Below are 25,860 nucleotides of genomic sequence, written 5' to 3'. Positions count from 1 at the left end.
TTCTTTCCCCCTCTATAGGGCAAGAGATAACACACTAAAAAAAAAAACAAACAACAACAAAAAACCAACAATTAAAGGAACTTAAAAATTCAACACCGTCTCATTTCTCCCTCTCTCAATTATGATGCAATCCTCCCCATTGCCAGTGGCCTCTTCTATACACCTGTAAAGTGCTGGTCAGGTTGATATTTTCCATTAGATCTCATGGCTCAAGACCCTGAAAACCTTCACGCTCCTACAAGAATAAACAGTTGTGTTATGCCTATAATTTATGGTATTGCCTTTTCATGCACATTTCCTTCTCTTGTGGAAGCCAGGTCTAGTCATCAACCGTGATGTTGCGAAAGAGATAGGCCATGGATTCACCGTTGTGGATTCGTCGGATGGCTTCAGAAAGAATCAAACTGATATCCACAGTCTTTATCTTGGGGCACTGCAGCTTCTGCACCTCGTGAGGAACTGTGTTGGTTACTACCACCTACAGAGTGCCAGAAAGAAAAGACCATTAGTTGCGTCGCTGATACGCTCACTCTCACTGAACAGCTACCCTAGATTAACTCCACAAGCCGTGCACATACCCTGAGCTGTGGAACAGCAGGTTAGAAATAAAGATTAAAATAAATGGTCTCCCCTACATGACAGTCAATCTGTTGAGGGGACGGGCATAAAGAGTCCACCTACAACAGCCACCTCCACACAGCCTGAGGTGTCCATTTAGATCGCAGGATCTGACATGTTTGTTATTAAGGGTGAGGTTTGAAATCTTATCCTCTTAATGTACCCAACAGCCCATCATCAGCTGGGGCAGACTGACAGGTAGAAGGCCAGTACAGTGAAAAAGCAGTCACACGCACCCAGCTGCAGTAAGGGAAGTGTCCAGGCGGGAATGACTAATATCTGTGCATTAGGGAGAAAACATACACAGAGAAGCAGATCTGATCTGAACAAGTATTAATCACACACTTTTTTTTGCCCCCCTCAAATGAAGAACCAGCTAATTGAAAGCATCTGATGAAACCAGTCATTTCAGAGATGAGCTATGTGGCAGGGGAAGTACATCAGCTTGTGGGTTTTGGTGCCTTAAATCAACCTGGCCACCAGAGCCAGCCCTTCCTCCGCAGTCCAGAAAGCGGACGCACCTCATCGATGGAGGATTCCTCTATGAGACGGGGGGCATCTGCTGACAGGAGCCCGTGAGTAGCCATCACAAAAATCTTGTAGGCTCCACGCTCTTTCAGGATCTCTGCAGCAGCTACAAAGCTTTCCACATCATCAATGATGTCATCCTGAGAAGAAACGGAAATAGCATCAAAACCAGAAGTTTACCGTGCCTGCAGGGCAGGAGCGGTTCTGCGAGGTACTGCAGCTTTGGCCATGCACACAGCCGAAAAAAAAAAATCATCTCTGGCTACTTCAGCTGCTGTTGAGATGCAAGGCCAGCCACGAGCACAACTTAAATCTGTGAACACCGTTTCACTACTTTATGGACCCTTTTGTTAGTGTGTAAAACAAACGTTGTGTCTCGGAACCAAATCAGTCCCTGCATGTGCACCCACACAAACAGAGCTTATCTTCATCGAGGTATTTCTTTTCATGGTGATAGTAGCTGCATGTCGATCACTTACATTGCAGCATGGCACAGCAAGTATGAGAAGCTCAATAATATTTTTTTTTTCTGGTTGGGGTTTTTTTAAACACTTCAGGAGATTTCTCTCCATGTCCTGGATTTGTTGGGTATTTGCAGGCATCTGACATTTGTAGATTCAAGGGAGCAAGGAGATTTAAGGGCTTAAAGTGCAGTAGTATGAAGAGTTTTCAACAGAAAGCTGAAATAACCCATTACCAGCAAAACTGGAGAAAACAGTGGCAACAATCACATTCCCACCCCACCCCAGTAATCGCTCCTACCCTGTGGGATAAAGCAGCTCAAGAAAAGATGCTGGGAAGAAGCCACCCCCCACCCTCCCTCTCCATCACACTCATACCACAATGATGGCAATTCTTCCTCCAACGTCTCCAACCACAGTTATTGGTGGTTTCTCCTTGGCCATCATCACTAAAGAAGAAAAAAAAAAAAACAAACAAACCCAGGTCAGTTAGCCTTGAGTCAAACCACAACAGCTCCATCACACAAGAGGCTCAGCCTTTAACTGCATCTTACATTGCTGCACAGATATAGACATGTGCTTTACATTATCCTGACACCAACCTAAGTGGGTAACCACTGGTTTAACCATCATTTTCCTCCTTAAATGAATAGCACTGCTGCATAAAGACGAAACTCTCAGTTTCTGTGGGGACCTCGTACTGACCTCAGAGACAGTAGGCAAATCCAAATATCTACGAGACCCCCGTGCAAGGAGAACTACAAAGCAGCACTTAGTTTATGGGAGATGGAAGTGACACTCTTTGTGCTCTGGAACAGCACTTGGAAAAAAGGGGTATCTCATGACTGGGAACAACAGACGGGCTTCTCCAAGCAACACCTCTCAAAAGGTGTATGCAAGGTGCAATTTTTCACCTGTTGGACTCACTAATTCATCTGAAGGATTTGAGACTCACACTGCAGCTTTTTTGCTTTCTTTCGTACCACCAAACACACAAGGCTCTGAAAGAGGGTGTAAGGACCTTAATACCTGTTCAGGCAAAGAAAGCTTAAGGAAGTTTGCAAAAGCAAGTTCACTGTTTTTTATTATATATATATATATTTTATTTTTTTTTAAGTGTTTTAATGGAAAGAGCAGGACAAAATCCAGATATTAAAACTACTCACTGCAGTAACTGAGGAAAAGTATATATATATATATTTTTTTTTTTAAGTGTTTTAATGGAAAGAGCAGGACAAAATCCAGTTCAAACTTAGTTCAACCAGCAACTGGAAGCAAAAGTATACATTGATGAGCTGTGCTATCTGACACCTGCTGAAGAGATGAACCAAGAAATAAGGTTCCAACCCCTCCTGGCTCTACTGGTACACTGACATGGCTCATGCAAAAACTACACATTTAATAGGCTTTATCCCTTAGCCCAAAAAACTTCCAGCAGCAGTATGAAAAATAACAGAAATATGAACTAGGATGCACTGAGAGTGTCCAGATGTAACACAGCCTTCAGACTTGCACGGAACAGCAACCAGCCTCCAACACTAGCCAGGGACTTGCTGTCCATAAGCCAAACCTCTTGCTTGCCAGAGTGTGCTGGTTTATACAGTGAACGCAGTACAAAAACTCCCAGCACAGAATGACATGGTGATGGGTACGTATGTGTCATTAGGTGATAATCTGGGCTGATCTAACCACTGATGCAAAGGTGAACATCCAGCATTTGTAACACTTACCTGGCCCACCTGCACCCCCCCCAGATTTTATGCTCTCTATGGGGAGCGCAAAGTGTCCTACCGAGGCACTTTGTTCCCCTCCTCGTCGTAAGATCAGGGCTTGCCAGGATTCTGACCACAGAGGCTTCTCAAGCGCCAAGGAGTTCTGGACACCCCAGATAGCAAGACGTTTCTTCTTTAGGATAACCTACTTCCACATAACACTTGAGCGGCATGAGAACACACGCCATTGCCCATCAAAAAGCCCATCTGAACATTGATTTCTGCCCTCCTGGGTGAAAAGAGTCCCACATGTAACTCCCCATCCTGCACAGCAGGCCGATCCAGTACTATTCCCACAACTCATCAGTGCCTGGGAATGCTTAGAGTGCCAGCACAGCTGGGTGAGTGAGTCAGACTGAGGGATGCGATGAAAACAATTATAAGGACCACAGCTCTGAAGATTTGTCTCTAGTGCTGTTCTTCATATACGTGACCTACCTCACAGTCTGGTTTTCTGTAAGCCTACCAAAATTATATAAAAGGTGTTCAATAGTTCTGTTTTGACCAAAGGGACATTACTCATTGCTAGGTTTTGCAGCTACCTTGGACTGAACAGTTAATTGCTCTATGGAGCACAGATTCCCCGGCCTCCCTTGCATTGTTTTTTCTAAGTCTCCTATCACATGCAAAGTCATGTCTAAATCCTGAAGGGAAAACATTCTTATGAGAAGGAAGAGTACTTGTAATGAACTAGGATTAAGCATCACAAGAGATAAGCAGACTGTAAATTTCAATTACAGGCACTACCTACCTGCTTAGATAGTTATTAGTTTATTATCTAGTTTAGACATTAACAAAATTCCTGGTGGGAGCTGTGAAATACCAAAAGGATTACATCTGGCTGCCATCCCGTCCTTCGCGTGCATCCACAGATGAGTACCATTTCTGTTTACAACAACCAGGATAGGGAAAAACTCTTTTCTCAGTAACAGTCAAACAGACCTTAGGGAGCTGAAATTCAGCACTATTTTACTGATAAATGCATGGGAGTCTCAGCAAATCAGTATCCTCCTGTTCCATAAGGGAAGCAGACACATTCCTTGCTACGCTCAAAGGCTAACACAGCAGCTAGCAACTTCAGCAGTGCTTCACATCTCTTGTCCGTTTTTAAACGCTGCATTTATTTTTACTTTATTTTTAAAGTATGGTAGGCAACACGTCGACCTACCCGTATCCTAAAGAGATGTTCTCCCTTTTTCTTGTTCAATTTTCTCTGCAAAGAAAAGAAAAAAATTGCAAGCCAAAGATCTACCCACAACCACATCAAATCGTAAGAGAACTTTCCTCCAACTTGATGAGAGCTTATGCGAGGGTTACTGTGACCAGTTTCTCCTTCAAAATCTTCGGACATACCAAGATGTGAAAGTCAGAACTGCTACGAGAAGGTGACTTGAAAAAGGATTCAAATAATACAGAACATTTTCTTCCCAGACACGAAACCTCTATTTGTAGGTGGACAAAGGAGGGCAATAGAAGTAAGCCACAGCTGTACTTCTGCCTGGCATAACCCCTTGGATTATGTACGAGTTTATGTTAAAAGAGTCAATGTTTTTCCAGAGAGTAAGATAAGATGCTTGTGGTATCTGTAGCTTTTAGGGGGAAAAAATAAAGGAAAGAAAAACAACAAAAGCACTTTTTATAAAACAAGAATATCAAAGAACATTGAGGGGTGGTGGGGAAATAAGTTCATCAGCCAATCACCCTAACCTGCACTTTCATTCTGATGTGAGTAATATACACCAAAGTACCACATGTTAAAGGGGAGATGATCACTGGCACAAAGAAACAGCATTCCCAAGTCCATAAACCTGTTGCCTTAATTAAGCAGTCAAAAATGGGTTAAAGAATGCTAAATCAAATTCTGTTTGAAGCTGACAGCGTGCATTAAAGCAATAATCACCAAGTAAAATAATGCTGCATTTACAACAGAGTCTATGAGCAAAAGGCTGCTCAAGAACAAACTGCTTTGTGAAGACAGACCTGGAAGGACAGATAACATCCCGGTGCCCAGCCTAAACACAGGAAAGAGGTGGGCGTAGGGAAGTAGGAACAGACCTACGGTCGCTCCAGTTTTTCACCCACACTCTTTTCCATCACAGCAATTTGCTGGGCTCTGGGTTTGAAGCGGACCATTAGCTATTTGTATAAAGTACTTGATTTCAAAGCCACTGAAATGATTTAACAGATGGTGCTCCACTCCTTTTCTCAAGGACGAGGAAACATGCAAAGAGTCCACATGCATTTGTTAAGGCACAGCCTCAAGCCAGCTGCAAGCTTTGAGACACAAAGAGCACACAAACAAAGCGAATAACCTCGGAGTGACATCCTGTCTCAAAGGCTCTGATTTCTGGTTTTTGAGTGACATGAGCTGTTGCTGCCACTTTAGCACAGCACTTTAAGAAGTGCAATTGGAAGCACCTTTGGCATTTTTCTGTTATGGCTCCATATGCCACCAAATCAGAGTATCACATCAGGCTACACTCTCAGGACAATAAATAAGCCATTACACTGCATAACACTCGTTAATTAAAGGCACATGATCTCTACTAGAACAGGGAGAAAAGGTGCATGGCGGGAAGCAGGAGCCCAGCCATTTCACTAGGAAGCCCATGAAGAATGGCATAAAGCATAAGTCATCGCTGTAGGGCTCTGGGGCTGCTCCCAGATACAGGTTTCACCTCTCTCCTGGCTCTAACACAACTGCCAGGGATGCTGAACTGCAGTCTAGAGAGGGAGGACAGGATGCTCCACGTCGATCAGGTTGTAGCCCAGAGCAGGATGACTCCATGGTTAGTCTCAGCCATCCCCAGAAGTAACCCCACCTGCCAACTGCCCAGACCCCAGTTTGTGGTAGCTGAGCCAGGCAGACCTGGAGACTGGTTCTGTTTTGACAACCGGAGGTTTTTCTGGCCAGTTCTGGTACAAGGAAGTATACAGCTCTGGGTGTGTAGCGCATGTCCTACCTTTCACAAATGACAATACAGGGCCACAGCTGAACCCTGCTTCACTCTGCCATCAGACCTGACACCACACGGATTGCTGGTGATGCACAGCAGGAAGAGCTGATCAAGGGTTTTGTGTGATGTGCCACTTGAGGTGGGAAGACACTTTTCAGATGACTGACTTGGACAAGAAAGGAGGCGTAGAAGAGAGGGTAAGTACAGACACTCACAGCATTGCCACCCCTAACCTTAGCTGCATTATCACCTCTGCCCGGCAGAGTGTTGACCCATGGCAGAGGCTGTGACACAACCAGGATGCACTAGAAGCTTACAGACTGCTTTTAGAGAGGTATTACCTCAGTATTCTGCACCTCCGGTAACACAGCCCAGCTCACTCAAAACTCACTCAGAACCAGATATCTGTTAAGATTAGAAAACTGGAAAGAAAAGCAACTTTCTGCTGAGAGTTCTGGACAAGCTCACCCCATCATCAACCCCACATCTCACCCTCGACAGACAGCTACCAAGCCACAGCTTGGTTGGTTTACGTATTTTCTGCGGGAGATAAAGTAAGACAGTGGTGATACACAGCAAATCAGTTCATGTTTCGATAGCTGAGGATTGAAAACAATTTTCCACTGAAATTATAACTAAATTGGGCAAGGGCACATTTCTGTATGAGCTACCATTTACAGGGCTCTACAGCAGCACAGTCTCCCACAGTTGAGCTGCCTTAAAGTACTTCCTTTGTTTCCCTATAGGAAATAAAGACACAGTCACACCAACGCCCTGGTAGCAGACAAATGTAGCTGGTGATATTTTGGAGGACAGCATCCTCTTCAGAGTAGGAGGCGAAGGAAAAAGCCAAGAGTAACCATGCAAATTCCCATTTTGTTAGAAGCGTGTGAAAAAATCCCCTTGTCAGAAGGGGGACAATCAAGACAAAGTCTAAAACTTCATTGCCAAATCCCACCTGTCCCCCAACGCCCAAGAGGAGTTTCACCAGCAATATAAGCTTTGTGTAACTGATTGTATTACGGTGAGTGATGACTGGGCTAATGTAAATTGCCTGCAGTCTTACTTGCCTCCACAACCTGCCCACAAACTGGTTGGATGTCCTCCCTAAACTTCAAAAGACAAGAGCAGACGCTTATCAGTAGCCCTAGCCACTGCCAGTATAATTAAGTTTGGCTGCATGAGGGATAGCTCCTTAGCACGTACAGCAGCATGCATCCTTTCCCACGCTCAGTTCTCAGCCGCGTTCGCTACACTCACAACTTCTGTCCTACCACCACCCATCTAGAAAGCTAAAATCCTCCCAAGAGGGAGCTGGATTTTGATTGTAGTGCTGTTGCTTGACTGCTGCAGGAATACAAGCAATCCGAAGAGGACAGCATTTTCCAGAATACAGGTTTTCTCCTTTTTTACTTTGCTCTGTGCTCCCAAATCAGCAGCTTATCCATTGATTGCAAGAGCACAGGAAGAGCTCAGCAATGCTCTTGGAGAACCTATTCACATGACCCACACAAGCCTCAAAACCATGTCAAAGCAGACACTGGAACATGATCACCTGGCTGCCAAGATGAAGAAAATTTCTAGCAGTAACAGTGGCTGCAGCAGAAGAAGAGAAAGGTGAGCCCTCCCCTCCACGCTGGGGACAGCAGCCTGTTTCGGTGGCTGTTCCCACGTTAGTTACACTTTTGCACTTCTTTTCTGTTTCATTAGCTCAATGAGTTTTGTCGCTGAGGGCTGTAAAAGCACCACCTTCATCAGAGGTTTGTCAGTCCCAACACAGTTGAGTGGACGCAGCCACGGAGAACAATACTGATGCTCTGTGTGGCCAGAAAGAATTAAATAAAAACCTTTCTCTGTACCTTCTCCTACAACTTGCTGGTATCAACCTTTTCATGAGAAAAAAATCCACTGGTCCAAATGCCATTAAGTTGGTTATACCTACACAGCTAAATCAACAGCAATTTCCCACCAAACTTTTCCTTTTTTTTTTTTTGCCCCCCAAAGGTAAGCAGAGAAGTTTAATCTTACACGGCAGCTCCAGACCGGGATGCACAGTTGCATTTTTGACCATCGGAGGGGAGTGACGTCCATCATCCATGTCCTGCTCTGTACACTGAGCCTCTCCATGGATCACTGCTAGTCCCAGCCGTAGTCTCTCAGCGTAAGACTGAGCCCTGCAGGACAACCGCAGCACGTCAGGAAGATGTTGGGCTGTCGCAACTTCACAGCCCAGTGTGGCAAGCCTCTCCCAGACCCAAGAGGGCAAAGGCTGCACCTCTCTGACTGTTCCCCAGCAAGAAACTTCATTTGAAGTGACTTTTCATTCCTCCTTAATATCCCACAGCCAACTCTACCCCTTGGCTCCACCACGGGGGTCTCCTGGCGTTCCTCCATATGCTAAATGCTTTCTGAGATGGTCAGGCACTACTGAAACTCATGCAGCAACTCTGATCTTGGCCCCAGGTGAACTACCTAACTCCGCAGCAGCGGAGACCTCCAGAGTTTACTCCCACAGGGTTGGGCTGCAAAATTCAGTTGCCCATCTGCACCACTACAGATGCCCATCCTGTTTCCATTCACAAAGCACTTATGGACCAGATTGCTGAGCCATTTGAGACCCTCCCATAGTTTTCGTGGCGTATTTCCCATCAGCCCAGATCTTTTCCAAGTTACTTTAACCAGATAGTAAAGTCTCCATTTACCTTTTAGCTGCATCGGGAGATTTGGCTACAATAACTGCGTTTCTGTAATCTGGAATCTGGATGTGATAAAAAGTTATTTCAGTAAAGACCTTCTTGCTAGAGAGTAACTGATTTGACACATGGCTGAATAATCGCATCACTCTCCTTCCCCAGACCCGAATCTTCATTCTGTGGCATGAAACTAGAGAGGCAACTGCACTCATTTTCAACACCTGTATTTGTGTATTCTGCCCCAAATGGAACACAAATAAGTTTAGTACAGGCAACACTGCAGGTCGTACTTCTGCACATGACTGTATCTCTATGCCTCCTTCCCTGCTGGTGCCCACAAGTTATGGCCTGGTCTGCAGTGCTGAGCGCAGCTGTGCGAGACACGGGGAACCGCACACAGCGCGGGGAAGAAGGGGAAGGTGTAGTGATGGGCCCCGGGCACCAGAGGTATCAAACCCCGGCACTCAGCAGTGCGCAGAGCCCCAGTGCCTGCACAGAGCAGGTGTTGGCCTTGCATTCAAAATGGGCAAAGATGGAAGCGTTCACTGCGTTTAACCTCCCCTGTCTGCAGGGGAAGGTCTGAACCCGGAGCCAGCTCTCGCCATATGGGGAAGCCTTGCTCTCACCACATGGGCATAAATCGCGGTCTTTTGCACATGGAAAATAAAACCTCTGTGCACTGCCCTCAGCTCTCTTGTGCTCACCGTTCCTACACTCAGCTCAAGACACAGTCAATCAATAATTCAGGGCAGTCAGACATCCACCACAGAACAAAGGGCGAGGGGAGACAGTTTAACAGGATTTAAAAGGTGATTAGAGACAGGAGCATAAATACCATCTCTCAAATAGCACGCTTGTCTTCTGCTTATGGTAAGAGTTCAATTTCTATCCAGGTACAATCATGTAATATTTTCCCACTTTCCTAAGAAACATGCAATAGGTACCCCTTAAGAAAGAATTCATTAACAGAAAGATTGACCCAGCCTGACAACACCACCTCTGCGTAAGTGGAGGCCAATGCTGCTATCACATTTAGGTGAGTTAAGACAAGTTGATATATATAGAACTAGAGTAACCTCACTTCTTCCTGTATATACTGAAGCAAGAAAGGGGATGCTCTCAGGTTGTCTACTGGGAAGCTGAAGAAGCCTTGAATTTCCTTTTGATGAAGGTCCATAGTGATAATGTGTGTTAAGCCTAAGGAAAAAAAAAAAAAAGATAATTCACTGAGACGACTACCACAAAGCTGGAGTTCCTCAAATATCTCAATTTTCCAGACTATTTTAGCTATTACTCAGACTATTATGCCATGTGATAAAATAAGCATAAACAGGTTAACGTAAAAAAGTTCCAAAGACGTAATGAGAAATGGGCATGCGACAAGCCACAGCACTAGGCTCACACTGTATTTCAATATGACACTTCTAGGCCACCTCCCCAGGTGCGAGTTACATCGAAATAAAATTAAGCTGAAGAAAATTAATTCCCCCAAAGTGGCTCAAGGGCTCAGCAGCACATCCCCACATCAAAGGGGAGAAGAACGGGCGGACATACGCCCGCTGAGATGCCCAGTAGCTGGATGCACTGCGGTGTCCGAGCCTGCCATGCTGCCGCTTCCTGTGACGCTCACCTGCCTTGGCGAGCATCGAAGCCAGCAGCTTGCAGACTATAGAGCCCCTCTTCCTCATTTTGCTCTGTTTGCTGTAGGGGAAGTAAGGGATGACCCCAATGATGTTCCTGGCACAGGAAGTCTTCAGGGCATACGCCATTATCAGCAGCTCCATGACAGCAGTATTCACATCCCTAGGAGATTTGAAAACCATTCCATGTATCAGTGGGTGTTTTTCCAACGCAACTTCTTTTATACCCATACCTTTCCTCAGCAAACTTCCAAACAAATAATGCTACATCTTATGCTAATGCATACAAGACCCAGATTGCAATCTTATAGCTCCTTCCATCATGCCACAGCACATCACAATCAACTGTTACAGGTACAGGACGTGACTCCAGCACTCAAGAGCTGTGGACTGAAATTTGATTTTGCATTCTAACATGAGGCGTATAATGATTTCCCTCCGTCATCACAACAACAACAAAAAAAGGCATTTTTTTCATTTATGTTGGAACAAATGTCACTTCATACAGTGTATTTTGAAATAAAAGTCTTTTAAAGAAGCAGCTCACATGCAGCCAACACAACTTCATCCACACTGGATTTATTAGGGTATTTTTAACAATGTAAAGGCAGGTCATTTTTCCTGCCTTCAGAAATACTGCATTTTGAAGGAGTACAAAGTCCAGATGCATCACTTTGGTGCAGGTCAGCATCTCCCATGCTATCTAGCTTATATAGAAATGGAAGAAACAACAGCACAGTAAATGCTAAATGACTGTTTCTTGAAAGAAAAAAAAACAAAAACAACAAAAAACCAACACAGGCAGAATATATCTGTAAACCACAGCAAGGAATACCAGTAAAACCTTGTTTTCAGTTAAGTTCACCACGATGACTGGTGTGGCCTAGCAGGATTGTATTAATCTGCATTTTAATTCTTTTTTGAGAAGCGGGGGGGGAAAAAAAGCCAAGCCTTTTTAGTTCCTTAAAGCCAACACTAAGAGACACTGCATTGTCACAAACTGACTCAAGAACATTTGGGAACTGAAGAACATGCACTTCAGAGAAGACAGAGGGACAGGCAACCCTCCTACAATGCAGACACCCTTGCTGGAGGGTTTTCAGCAGGGACAGCCTCAAATAACACACCACTTCCCCAGACAGGTCCCTAGGAGGGCGATGCTGGGGGTAGCTCAGCTGTGGAGCCCATGGTGACAGAGCAGGGGCTGACCAGGCCATCTTTCAACACATCAGCAGAGGAATAATCAGCACAGAGCAGCTTAAAGCTCCGCAGAGCTTTTTGGATGTTACCCAGACATTGCTCGACCTGTTTTCCTCCTGACCACCAGGGATGGCTTCCCCAAGAGCTCAGAGATAACATTTTCCGAGCCTCCGTCTGTGTGACCCGTGACAAACCTCTAACCGTTTCCACTACTCCATCGCTCCCCCTTCCTTCAGAAATTAACCCCCGTTTGTGCCTCTTCATTTGTGAGTGCTCTGGGTCTCTGTTCTCCCGCTGGCCCCGCCAGCCCTCGCGCACAATGCCGTTTACACACAAGAAAGCTTTGTTAGCTCTGAAGCACCCAGCCAAGAATTACATAAAACATAGCCCCCTGCCACGTAGGACAACGAGCAAACAAAGAACTGTTTCTTCCCTTTGGTGTTTTAGCTGTGCCACTGGGGCCACGAGAAGAGAAAAAGATGGTACTATCAGTGCTGTATAAAAACAAAGTGGCCGAGTTTAAGCCATTTAAAGTTCATCCCAGAAATTCAATATTTTCCATCATTACTTTTCAAAAAAAAATAAAAATACATATTCACATGGAAAGCAGATAGAGAACAAAACTGCTCCTGGGAAAAAGGGTTACCACTGATTTCAAAAAGCACCAGCAGTCCTGGTGCTGTTGTGGGACACCAGTAGCCATATAGAGAAATTACTCGAGGAGGAGCACGTCTCTCAATATTCAAGCAGAGCCCCATGCGGCACTCTGGGAAGCTCCGGCAGACCAGCCAACACAGGCACTAGGCAGAGGCATCTGTCCTTCTAGCAGAGCCCAAAGTGGGTGGGCTGGGGGTGCTCGTCGAGGTGAGGAGCACCCTCCTGCACGCTTCGTGCTGAGCCAGCCCGATCTGCTCCTCTGCACTGACCCCAGCCAAGGGACTGGGTCAGTGTGGGGACTAACTGGGGGAAACCAACATCCACAATGGAATCCCAGCCACAGCATCACCAAAACAGGTACCCAGGAGAGCATCCCAGACTCCTTGCTGCTCTCTCCATCTCCTGCCTTGAAGCCATGCTCGTAGTTATTCCTGGAAAGCCTGAGCCAAGGTCTTCCTGGTCTTGGCCTGAGCCAAGACCCCACACGGGGACCGTCAGCTCATTACCGGGTCATTTAGATCCGGCTCAGCTATCCCCCATGCCCTACTTACCACCTCTCCCCAGCAGCCTGGAGCCTCCCTCACTTCTCCCCATCCCTGCCTGAGCCATTTCTGGGGATCCCTGTTCTCAGGGCTGAGGAAATGGTTTATGTGAAGCTGCCAATTGATTTTGCAACAACCAGCACCAGCACTCAGCACTAAAAGACTCCTTTCGCTTTTAGCGTATCATTAAACCACCAACTCCTTCATTTTTCTACAGTCTAAACATCAGCTATTTCGTTTTCCCTCATAAGAATGCTAGTCCACACACCAACCACCTCGGACAATACCTGTTTTCGTAACTTTTCTAGTTCCGCTATATGCTTCTTCGACAGGGATCTTGTATCTAATATTCAGGTCTTCCTGTTTTCTCTCTGTGTATTTAAGATGCAGACTGAATTCACACTGCAGTATAACAAGGTTGTTTCCCTCTCTACTCTTTTCCTGCTAAGTCCTAATATTTTGGTTGCTTTTCAAACCACTACCGAGTGCAGAAGTCCTGTTCTCAGATTGTTCAACACAGTTGTTTTCACTCTCCTGAAAAGCTCCCTGAAACCCACTGCAAAACTGAGATGCCCTTGAACCTGTCCTCTCAAGCAATGCAGCAAGGGACAGCTGCAGCTTAAGTATAAAAGATGACTCGGCTGCACAACAGTGGCTCCTCACCTGGAGAGCCTTGAACATTTTGGCTGAAAAGGATCCATTTCTTGGCCTGTAACACTGAATTCAGTTTATGGAAAAACAAGGGGATCAACAAGTTGAAAGCAGGGGAGATTTCCCCCTCCTAAAAACTACTGCTGTCCCTAATGCTCCGAGTTAGCTCCCTCTGAACACTTTATCTGTTTGATGTTTACACAGCTCTCAGTTACAAGTTATTTCAGAGAACGATCTCACGAGGGACAGGAGAATGGTACTATTCACCCAAAACATAATTCTGCACCAGTGGGTTTTCATCTTGCAGAGATTTAGTTGCTCCCTGAGGGAGGAAACACTTGGGAGTATCTCTCTGGAGAGAGATGAGCTCTAGGAAAATGTCTCGGCCTGCAAGAGGAACCCCAGAAGTGAGCAAACTAATCTTGTAGTCCTACTGATTTAACACCAGGCCAAGCACTACAAAGAGGAAACGAACTTGAGTTCTCACTGGGCTCTACTTCTTTGGCAAGCAAGGAAAAATTCTGTTTGAAGGGTATTCCGCTACCTGCTTGAGCTCTGGTACTTATTAGTTCTTGTGATCTCCAAAATCTGAGCAGAATTCGGTAACTTGGAAAAAGCTATCAGAGCAGGAATATCTCTGAAAACAGCATCTCCCCTACTCATAGTCGGTCGTTTTGCAGTTATCATTTGTATGTAGGCTCCCTTCCCACCACACGAGCGCTAACACGCTACACTCTACCTCAGCCAGCAAGCAGCAACATTCCTGGGCTTAGCAGCTGGTTTTCTAGCCCCCTGGTTACTTGCAGCACTTCTTCCTCTCACTCCAAGGCTAGAACAGCCCAAAATAAAACCCAAAAAGGGCCACTTAGGAAAAGGCCGAACATCGTTAAGAACTATAAGAGTTCTTAAGCTACAGGCTTTCACCTGAGCTCAGTTTCACATCACTACAGCCGAAGAGGAAAAGTAATCCAGCCTGTAATGAAAGCAATAGCTGCTGTTGGCTGCTGGTGCTGCTGCTTGGTAATTGGAAGGCAGAGGAAATTACACATCCTGAAATGGAAATGCCAGTCAGAAATCACCAAGCAACTGAGCCTGCAAGGACACCACCACACAGACCGGGGATGTTTCACTTAAAGCCGTCAGTCACACTTGCTCTTGCCTTAAGTGACACACTAGAAAGCTTCTCAGTTTGCTGTGGCACAAGCGATCCTCCGGGAATTTTCACAGCTTAACACTATGTGGTGTCTTAAATGTAATTCAAAGCAATGACAACGCTGGAAATAGACTGGTTATCGTGCCAGCTAATGGTGAGCAAACCTACCGAACAATCTACTGAACCAGAAATTCAAAGCACATCACAGCTGTAAAACTGAGCCAACACTCCCTTACCTGGGGATTGTCTGTATAATGAAGATATCCTGTCCCCGGACAGATTCTTTTATTTCAACTCTTGTTTCTGAAAAGGATTGAAAACACAGTCAGTTTTGTTTCCAAACATCAGATTTACAGATTACAGATGAGCCAAGGGGATTTACCAAAGGCCAGTCCTGGGAAGTAGAGCTGGCATGACATACCAGTGAGTTGTATTTACAATGCAAACCCAGGCTGAATAGCTGTTCTCCTACATGTAGGAGACAATTACCTAACTCTCAATGAGAGATTCTTTTCACTTCTCCATGCTGAGTGCTGAAAGCTGTCAAAGCCACATTCATTAGTGAACAATGAACCACCCAAAGCAGAACAACCTTTAGTACTTACCAAGAAGGTAACTTGGCCCTTTTGCAGCTTACCACAGCGTCAGCTCCATACAGACTGGATAGCCCAAGGCAACACCAGCAGCACCGAGCTCAGAGAGAGAACTCCCCAATTTCACTATCAAGGTGAAGACATTTCAACACCGAGACAAGCTGGAAATTGGTGTCCCCGCTGAACACAATTCCTACAGTCCCAGACTCAACTGCAAAAGCCGAGCCCAAAAGCAGCTCTGCGAAGCCAAAGCAATGACACCAGGTTTCCCGAGGTGCCTCTCTTAGCCACTCATTTTCCACACAGTCAGGAACTAGAGGGCAGGGATACGCACAAGGAGAGAGATACCTACCCAGCTATCAACTTCAAAGTCTAATTGCCTGGCACTGGCAGTAACCTTACGAGACTCTGCTGAAAACAGACCGATTTGCTGTGCAGTGATGAAGAACGACTTCAGACCTTGTAGCAAGTGACCCGATTTAAAACTAACCCCAAAGGGCAGCGAGCTCTCACTAGCACGAATGCAACAGCCAACCCAACTGCAACCACGGCAGCTTACATACCGCATGGCCCGTTCTGGCTGTAAGAGCAACAGCACTATCATAAATCCTCATGCCAACTCAGCACCATTTCCATCCCTTCCTCTCGTCTGTGTCAGCTCTCTGGTTCTAGTCTCTCTTGCAAATAAGGTAACCGAGGTCTTCAAACAGTAAATGACTCTTAACCACAGAGCTCAGTTAGCCAATATGCTTGTGTTTTAGCTCAACATCTGAAAACAGACACTTGTTATATTTAAAGAGATGAAAGCAAGCTCCAAAATACACGCTGCCCAGCACAGCCCTGAATTTGCACTCTTTAAAGCACGTGGACACGCTAGGGCAGCTGTAAATTGCCTGTGTCGGGGGAGGCCTGGGAGAAGGGGATAATTAAAAGTTTGCAAGGCAGACACTTAGAAAGCAGTCTGTTACTTTTAAATCTGGGGGATGTTTTGCTAAGCACAAGAGCGTGTAAGATTTTATAGCAGCTAACACCTGAGGTAGGACTCTCCTTTAGATAACAGCATGGGCAGACAAACGAGGTAACAGGGGAAAGCAAGGAACACATTTAATTGCTTCATCCAAGGTCGGCCACAGAGGTTTAGCACTAGCAGGAGCAGCAATAACATCACAGCTGAATCACTGCACTTATTAGACAGGTTTTGATTGATGAAGTTACCCACCATTTCTAAGATTATCTCGAAACAGTTGCAAACAGTGAAGGTTTCTCTTACCTCCATTGGTTTCTTGGTACACCACAGATTTCCCCAGCTCAGCACCGAGGCGCCTGGAGAGAAAAAAAGGAAATTAAAAACGGAGGAACCCCCCCAGTTTGTGATCCAAAGCAGTGACTGGGCCAAACATTGCACACCAATAAAACACAGCGTTGCCTAACAGGGAGCTGACTGCACCAGCCAGGCTGCAGAACTACTTCCCCAGGGGTCTCCTTCCCTCCGAGGACCCTGGGGAGGACCCTGGGGCACGCTGCTCGATGCCACGCTTGTAAGAGCCAGCAGGATTGACCAGAGGCTACATCTCCAGAGTTACAGCAAAGGACATCTTGCTTCATTTGTGCCATGCTGCCTTAGGCAGATCTGTTGTGGAACTAAACATTAATGATTTATTCAGATTTGATTATAGGCAACTGAGTCACGTTTTTGACTCCCATGTCTTCCCCCCTCCCCAACCTTCCTTCTGAAATAACTCAGCTGATTGAAGAGATTTTAACTTCAAAAAACAGTTTTCTGATTTTTTTCAAACTACTCCTTCCTCTTCTCAAATGTCAAACCTACAACATTCATTGCAATAAAGATTACAGTTGTCCCCCCCCCCGGTTTTTAAAAATTTCTTTCTTATATAATAAAGATTCACTTTGAAGAACATTTTAAAAGGCTCCAAAAGGTAGACTTTTCCCTCAGGTGACACTTTTGTTAAATACTTCTGTATTTAACTGTACTGACAAGTAATCCATTAGTAAATATTATGGAGCGTATGTGCCTTAACCATAAGCCTCAGGTGAGAGACCCCACACCAGTGAGACGCTTGGGATAGGTGTTGCTGCAACTCAGCTGGCTGGAGCATGAAGCTCCTCTTGTCTGGGGTCTGCTGGGGAGCCATGCCCACATGCTAGATTAGGAAACAGTTTATACCCACAAAATACCTTTGTTCAACTCGTTGATTATAGTGGTAATTTCCTTTCTGCACATATACTCTATTTACCTGGATGGATGCCAAAATTTTGCAAGTTACAACTAGTCCTAAATAAAGAGCCCACATCTGTTGCTGGCTCTCCCCCAGTCTACTGCCCTCAGCAGTTGATCTCTCCATCGCCTTAGTCACAGACTCAGCCCTGTACTTCAATTGTCACGAAGATTTGTTTTTTCAGAAGTCAATGAGCAAGACAGTCCGCCACCGGCATGCTGCTGGCCCACCAGCAACTGCTGGACTCAGCTATCAGCTCACAAGCTGGAGGTCTCAGCTAGAAGCTGGCCTAGAAAGTGTGCCCAGGACAGCTGCGATAACAGATACTTGACTGCAATGCGATATATTTGCTTAGCTGGCTACAAGGCACGTATTTGGCACACACGCATTCCCGATCGTGTGTCTGGCTGCACGTTTTGCCATGGCTGGGACTGGTGAGTAAACTCCCACATCAAGAATCGTACGGGCAAGACTGTAACCAGCCCAGCTCACGTACCAACTGCAGCATCACCGAGAGATCGTGCAGTCCCGAGCAGCCAAGCCACCTCAATCTCTAATTTGGCTTTTCTCACCAGCCCTGCTGGGTTAGAACTTGCAGCCACAATGCAAAGGCATCCTCAGTACCTTCAGTATCTTCAGAAACAAGCTGGCAGCCGGTCAAGCAAAGGCAAGCCCGGGGATCCCAGGGATAGACACACAGTAAAAGTGAGTTTTGCAGCTGGGATCTGTTGAGCTCTTACTGCCCATTGCGATCCCGCTGTCTTTCCAATGACAGTCAGGCATTTGCAACAACTAAGCTTTGGCCTAATCATTGCCAAGGCATCCAAGTCAAAAGAAGCTCAAGTACCACACACACAAAACAAACCAGTGTGTGTGTGTGTGTGTGGGAACATTCAATGACTCACGCTTGTTCCTCCACAACCGCACAGCAAGTCTTGCAAGCTCCCTTTGGAGGCACGTGCACCCTGACTTCACTGCAGACAGCACGTTCCTACCTCACTACTGGAAAAAAAAAATAAAATAATCCATTAACAAGACTGTGCAAGTGCCCTTAGTCAACCCTGCCTCTCATGGAAGGAGGGAAAGCTTCCAAAACAGTTCAGCTGGACACATTTCAGCAAAACACCCCTTGGAGGGTGGCACTTCCAACGCTAAGAAGTGGCAAACAAACACAGCAGAGGTTTGTGATGCTCTGCAAGAATGTAGCTGGCAAGAAGAAACCAGAGCCCAGTGGTGCCCTACTCGGATCGTACTGCAGCAATGCAGTTTCTGTGCTGCTGAAACAAGAAATCAGAAAGCCAAGTTTGCTCCCCGATGAAAAGCGGGACAGTAAACAGCCCAGCTTGTCAAACCTGGGTGCAGACAGCAGCAGAAGAGACAATAAGCAGCTGTCAACTTAAAGGAGTGAGCAGTAATAGATTGTTCTGGTCAGACAACAAATCCCATCTCTGCTCCAACTGTTGACTGCAAATAAACAAGAGGGGCGGCAATGGGAAGGATACGAGATAAAACTGCCCATAAAAGTCATACATCAACCCTGCCTGCAATGCTCTGCAGTCCCACGAGCTGCAGGCACGGCAGACGGACCAACAGGCAGCTCCACCAAAGCAGTTCAGGTATGTTTACCCAAGGGGCACACCTTCCACCAAATCCCCCTCCGAAGGTTTTGCGTAAGCAGAGACTTCAGCCAGCGCAGGAGCATGATAAAACCTTGATTTAGCCAAGGCTATTAAGAGGGGACTGCTTGTATAGCTCCTGTTGTAAAACACCAAATTCCACAGGACTTGTGTCAAAAGGAAGATTTATGTAGAAGTCAAGGGCAGAGCACCGCCTTAGCCACCACATAGGCTGGCAGCAACCATTTGTAACAGAGTTCAAAGATAAATTCTACTTTCCTCTCACCTCTCCCTTCTTCCCCTCCACTCCCAACTCTTTTCTCTCTAAATCATCTCCATGCAGAAGCTCCCCTTCGGTTGTTGCTTTAGGCAATAGAGGAATTAAACTGACAGCAAGAAGTCTGTTTGCATTTGGCTTCAGGACTAACAGCATAACCATATGAACAGGGGTTGCCACAATTACTGCATCACTTGTCTGCAGACACGGGCAGATCTACACTAGGAAAGAAAAGGCTGCCACTACAGGTAACCCAGAGTACACACACCTGCAGAGAGACTGGGCTTCTTCTGGCAATAATAATATTTTAGGTCCTGTAAATAAATCGCATCTCCAAGCAAAATAAGCTCCATTGACAAAAGCCCTGCTGTGTTATGCGGTATTCGGCTATAGGGAGGTGAGGGCTTTTGCCGATGCAGAGGTGTTTATGACCGGAGAATGGCCAGGCTGATTTTACAGTATTTGCAGAAATCTCACTTCTTAACCAGCGCCAAGCAGACATCAGAGCAGTAGTTCACTTCTGGAAGCTCCCTACTCCATCCAAGAGAGACAGAAACTCAGTTTGGCATTGTTTTTGTTTTTAAAAGCAGCAGTCTTCAGAATTGGGATCTGTTAGAAAAAGCTACACACAGTCTTGCCAAGCTCAGCACAGAGGGCTGGGCACAGCAAGATCAAGGTATCACTACTCCAGGCTGCTCCCAGCTTTTAAAGTTTTTAATTCCATCACAGTGTCAGCTTTCCCTGTCTAACCACTCAGTGCTCCTGGTGAGGAAAGCCCTGCTCCTCACTCTGCTCTGTGGTCCTCCCACCAGCTCTGTCACTAAATCATCACTACGACCTGATAGCACCTAAGAGAAAAATTCTCTTTATGGCTTTAAAAACCCTACTCAAAGCAACTGGCCAGTAAAAAAATTATACTGATCTGGAATATCTCTCTCTGTAAATGTTGCCCAGGAAAGATGATCTAACTTTCTGCAGGCTCAACACAGACCAAGAGGATATTAAGCTGTGGAGACAAGAATGTTTATAAAATCCATCTCAAATTCACAGCCTAAATGTGAACAGCTCACAAGTTACCTATAGTTTAATGAGAAAGTGACACACCACAGTATTTTACGAAACGCTACAGAGTTATATTGGACTGTACTTTACAATGCTCCTCTGAAGACTGTGAAAAACCACTATACCCAGCTCTTGAGACAAAGGACAGTAAGTTAAAAACACACTTGATGTTTAGCTGAATCAGATTTCAAGAGGCAAGCGCACTTGCAGTACTTCATGCCATCAAAGCATGTTTCAGTACCGCTGGGAAAGGCCATCAGCCCAGGCTGTGTTTCCTTCTCCCACTTTGTCACAAGCACCTAAAAGACATTATAAAGTTATCTCTGAAGGAAGCTTCCAGCCAGCTCGCAATGCAAACATTCAATTTGAATACAAGTCTGCACACAGACAAAGCCCTTGACTATGATATGATTTTATTTTGGCAATATCCTCGTCGTTACAAACGCTTTCACTTGGCTCAGCTCTGCAAATACCCGACTCTCTCCATGAACGGCTGCAGGCTCCAGAGGAGTTGGAGCTGAGCGCAGAGGATCTGCTCTCTGTTTGACCATGGCCAAAGCAAGAGACGGCCTGACTTTGAACTGCTTTTCAAACTTGTGCAAACCTTTATTTTTAAATAAAGATGATCTTTAGATCAGTCATCTGGTCCAGCTAGCATGGTGGCAGCTCTGCGGTGGATTTCCTAATTTCCACTTCAAGAACAAGCCAGGAAAGGGAAAGGAAACAGCAGTTTCCTGGACACAAGGCAATATCCTTGTTCAAACATCCTTGTAACTGTCTGAGCCCCCCTTTACCCCTCTCTATCCACGAAGCAAAACTGAGTACTCGAAGAACAGTCCCTGCAGCTCATCTGCCACTTGTACCCAGAGCCATCCAGCACTTGCATCATTTGTTCCAGCAATGCCAAAGCCGTGCAGCTGAACTACCAGCAAATACCACACAGATTTTCCTCTACTCCTACCAGTCTGCTCCTCGCAAAGGAACTTGCCCTAAACCTGGCACTGGCCAGCACAGAGAGCTACCACGCAAAGCCAATCTGCTCAGCCACATTACATGCTCCACCTAAGCTGCACAGAAAATCTGAAAGCCCAACTGCTCCACTCTCACCCTACTCCCGCACTGTCCCCCACCTGCAACCCCCTCCAACTACACTACTTTTTAGCTGGTTATTCTTTTCCCTTTCCAAAATTCTTTGATGCAGTTATACCCTGTAATATCCGTTAGCCTCCTGCCACAGCGCCGCATCTTCTGAGAGGGAAAAGAGTTGGTGCCACCTCCTCTCCTCCCATAGCACCACAAAAGAGCTCTTTGCAGAAGGCAAGATGGGGGTTGGAGACGGGGGAGAGCAGCATCACAAGGCTGCTGTGATCTGACTCACCTGTGCCATCCCCTCACATGCTGGCAAGATGACCTAACGAGGAAGGCCGACATTAGTCTTCCTCTATCACACCAGAAATTCTCCTTCAGCTGAGGGAAGTTGCTGCGAATACTCCAAACATACTGTCTCTTCCAAAAGCAGGGCTCACCTCCCGCTCATTCAGAGAAAACACCACCCCAATTTTAGCATTGTGTACCCAGTTCCCTACAGCCAGAGATCAGAACACAAGCCTCCATCTTTTCTTCATTACTCCACGTTGTTTAGGCTCACGGCATTGCTTTTATCTTTACATCAACAGCATTTTCCGTGCTGCAAACAAAATGAATGTCTGAAATAATCACATCCACAGTTTGCAATGAGCTTACACTGGTATCACGTCCCACATAACGCAGGCCTGCAGGAGCACTAGGGAGGCATTAGCAAGCTTTAATCAGCAATCCCCTCCAACCCAAACACACAAACAGGGAGTGGAATGTATTAGTTGTACCCTCTGTGCCAAACACTGCAGTCAGAGGGAGATCTAAATGCATCCGTTGGACTCCGGAGATTAAGAAGACTTGCTAGACCTCCCTTCCCCCAGCAGCACACAAGGCCCATTAGGGATCAGCACTGGTCACTCAAATTATCTTTCTTCCCTGCAAATGCAGCTTGTAGTCAGGTGCCAAGTGTCCTAATTACAGCAAGAGTTTTCTTTCCATCTGGGAAAGAATTAAAGAAAACAATCATCCCTCTCAATTATAAAATACAAGTAAACACATAGTTTTATTTATGTTTCAGTGGTCCTGAATCTAAGGGGCATCTTTGTTATTTAAAGTTTCACAAGGTATTTGGGTCTCATAAGCCAGCACAATCTCTTCTTCCTGGCAGATGCTAACATAAACAAAAGCTCTGAAAACTCAAAGTGAAAGTTAGACTAACCATTTAGTCACTCATCCTACAACCAGACAAGAATACATAACGGGAAATCGTAAAGATCGGAAGCATGCCAGAATGCCACGCTCAAAGCCTGAATCGAAAGCAACTCTGGAAGTTTTGTGTTAAATGACGTGAGGAGATTGAACAGCTTTCAGATGTCTGGTTTATATCACGCTGTTCCTCCCCAGGCTTGAAATTTTAAAACAGGATAAGCCAGGACTCCTCAAGTATTGATTTCACATCATACCTACAGGCAAACAGCCTGGGTGGGCAAGTGTCTCAAGGGGCCCTACTCCTAATATTGCGTGTTGTTTTAAAGTTCTTTTACTACTTATACTAAAGGTCATAAAAAAACTTTAAAAAGAACGCACAATATTAGAGGACAGACTCACCCTTATATGACTTCTCCAACTCTATTAAAAGGCGCAACTGACCTCCCCAGCAAAGTACAGGCTGGGATGTGACACAGTGGGAAAGCCAGCAGTCACGCATCTTTTGCAACCTGAAAAAACAAGGGATGTATTACAGACATGCTGAAACAGCTCCTGAGCTCCTAAGGGAAGTCAGTGCAAAACCACCGCTCAAGACGCTGAAAATACCTTTCTTTTGGGGAAAATCCTTACTGTGGGCAAAACCTTACTATTAATGGTTGCAGATTTTGCACCCCTCCCCAACAAAACCTCAGCTGCATATAATGCTACACACCTTTCCATTTCAGAGTGGTCACTACTCCCATTCTACAAGCAGTACAGCTACATGTCATTAAGTCTCCGTTTAAGCAGTAGCTGTGTATCACACTGTTGTGCTCATACCACCACTGGAGCATCCAACTTCCTCACTGACGTTAGAGCCAAGGCAAAAAGCCCACATCACTCCTATTAAAAGTTTACTTTGTGAAGGACAGCGAGGAGGTCACTTTCTGGATCCTGCTGTCACTCAGCCTCAGAGCATCACTGGGAACCATGCAGAGGGTTACAGCAGCACGTCACGCAGCCAGTTGTGCGTGCCATGGCCTGGGGAAGCCTGATCCATGCCTCTTCTCATTACATCTTTAAAATAAAGTGAGTTATTTTTAAGACAAAGAGCAGAGAATACAGATTGCCCATTTGCTCTTTCAGTCCTGAGAACTTGGGAGCTCGTCCCCAGGGGACTTCTGTTATGTTCTGTGTTGACGCAACAAGACAAGCCTTGTAAAACCATGTCTCATCTGTTGCAGCGAAACTTACTTTTTGTATATAGAGAGACTTCATTTTCAGAGTCGTATCAGTGAAGGGAAAGTGATACCAAACTGACCAAATACAGCAAAAATACATGAACAAAATACCCTGCCTTTCCACTCCCACACATAAAGTTCCCCCCTCCACCTCACACCCAAAGAAGTCCATCACTGTTATCCAACATGCATCCCATCAACACCAGGAAGCCCAGCCAAACAGCCAAGTCAGCTTCGTGGAGATAATCTGTGCTAAGGATTGAACACACTGTTTATTAAGCTAGCTGGATGAATAGCAAAACGTTCTTGCAGTTTAAAGCGGCAGCACACCTGTATTTAGTAATGTTTCCAATTTAAGTGCGCCCTTGAAGACAGGGACAGGCCTGCAGCTGCCTAAGGGGTAGCAAGGATGCTGTCTGCTGCAGCAGGCAAACAAGCACTGAGCCATCTCGATTTTGGGAGCAGCTTCCTATGAACTGCAGGAAACCCAAATCCTGCTTTAGGATGACAGTTCCCCGGTACACTGATCCCCATCTCGGAAAAGCCCCTTCGGCTGGGAGTGCCCCAATTTGAACCAAACTAATTCAAAACAAAAGCTCAAGTGTCGGGGGAAACTCAGTGCTCCTCTGTGTACCAAGAGCCCCATTCTGGAGCCAGCTGTTATTTTTTACAGCTGATTCGGCAGGACCCAGCACATCCATCCCTGCCAAGTCAAGGTCAAACTCTGCCCAAATTGATGGGCTGAAGAAAAAGGGGCACAATTCTACCCCTAAACTAAACTCTCTCTCATTAGCATGTGCTGCCCACCTCTCCTATCCCACAGAAATCCACTTGGGTTAGTGGAAGTGCAGGTGTTGTACTGAGGTCCGCACACAGAACATTCCCCGCACCCCAAACAGTGAAGCTGTTGAGCAAACAAGGTCACCAGCCCGTCCCCACAAAAAGCAGCAGAGAAAGTTTTGAGCATCTCCCAAACCAGTTAAAACGCTTTGAGGTTTGTCCAGCCAAGTTTCACCTCCTCCCTCCCCAGAAGCAACAGCCTCTGCTGCAACCCAGCCTTTCCGGCACTGAAATGGATGTCAAAGACGCAACAGGCAGAAAGCAGCGGGTCCATTTTCATCACTGGGTCAAATTCAGTTATCGGGAGGGATGAGCTGGCACGGAGGAGAAGGGCAGAGCTGCTGAAGACTCTCAGTGCAAAACCTCCCCAGCAAAGATGTTCGCAGCAGATGCCTTTGGCTTAGGAAGGCAAGAGGACACCAAAAGCCTCTCCAGCCACTCTGAAGAAAGGCTGCCTGCACAGAGGAGCTCTGGGGGGGAAAAGAAACTTGAAAGAGAGGGAACTTACTCCGTGATCCTCTTTGCCAGCTCGGTGCAGGCCGCCGTGGAGTTGGCCGAGAAGACCCGGTAGCCACTTCTGGCTGCGTTCATCGCCAAAGAGTCATGCAACCCCCGTGGAGCTCGAAAGTGAGAAAAAACAGATTTATAAGGCAACAACAGCTTCCGTGGCATCCTTTTCTTCCTCTCCGCCGCGATCACCGCCCCTTAAGGGGTGGGGAGGAGCAGGAGGAGGAGAAGAACAACCCTTCCGCTACCTATGGTCTTGCTGGTCCACTCCTGTGGCGAAGTATAAAAGGGGAGGGTGGGAAATATGACTGTTAAAATAAAATGGAGAAGCAGCAGTAGCCCGGGGGGGG

General features: G+C 46.0%; 1 protein-coding gene across 1 annotated transcript; it reads right to left on the bottom strand.

Moving 5' to 3' along the window:
- Window positions 1-25,675, bottom strand: PRPSAP1 (phosphoribosyl pyrophosphate synthetase-associated protein 1). The gene is made up of 10 exons (XM_009882408.1): window positions 25,512-25,675; window positions 16,736-16,788; window positions 15,109-15,175; window positions 10,660-10,832; window positions 10,111-10,226; window positions 9,039-9,094; window positions 8,365-8,510; window positions 1,986-2,056; window positions 1,140-1,286; window positions 1-478 (listed from the first exon to the last, which is right to left on the bottom strand). Exons 1-10 carry the CDS (start codon window positions 25,673-25,675, stop codon window positions 320-322), a joined length of 1,152 nt encoding a protein of 383 aa, XP_009880710.1. The 3' UTR covers window positions 1-319.
- Between the last annotated feature and the right edge of the window lie 185 nt (window positions 25,676-25,860).

Source organism: Charadrius vociferus, unplaced genomic scaffold (genome assembly GCF_000708025.1).
Source record: "Charadrius vociferus isolate BGI_N301 unplaced genomic scaffold, ASM70802v2 scaffold773, whole genome shotgun sequence".
Classification (NCBI taxonomy): Eukaryota; Metazoa; Chordata; class Aves; order Charadriiformes; family Charadriidae; genus Charadrius; species Charadrius vociferus.
Note: the sequence above shows the minus strand (reverse complement) of the source record. Positions and strands in the feature narration are given on the sequence as shown.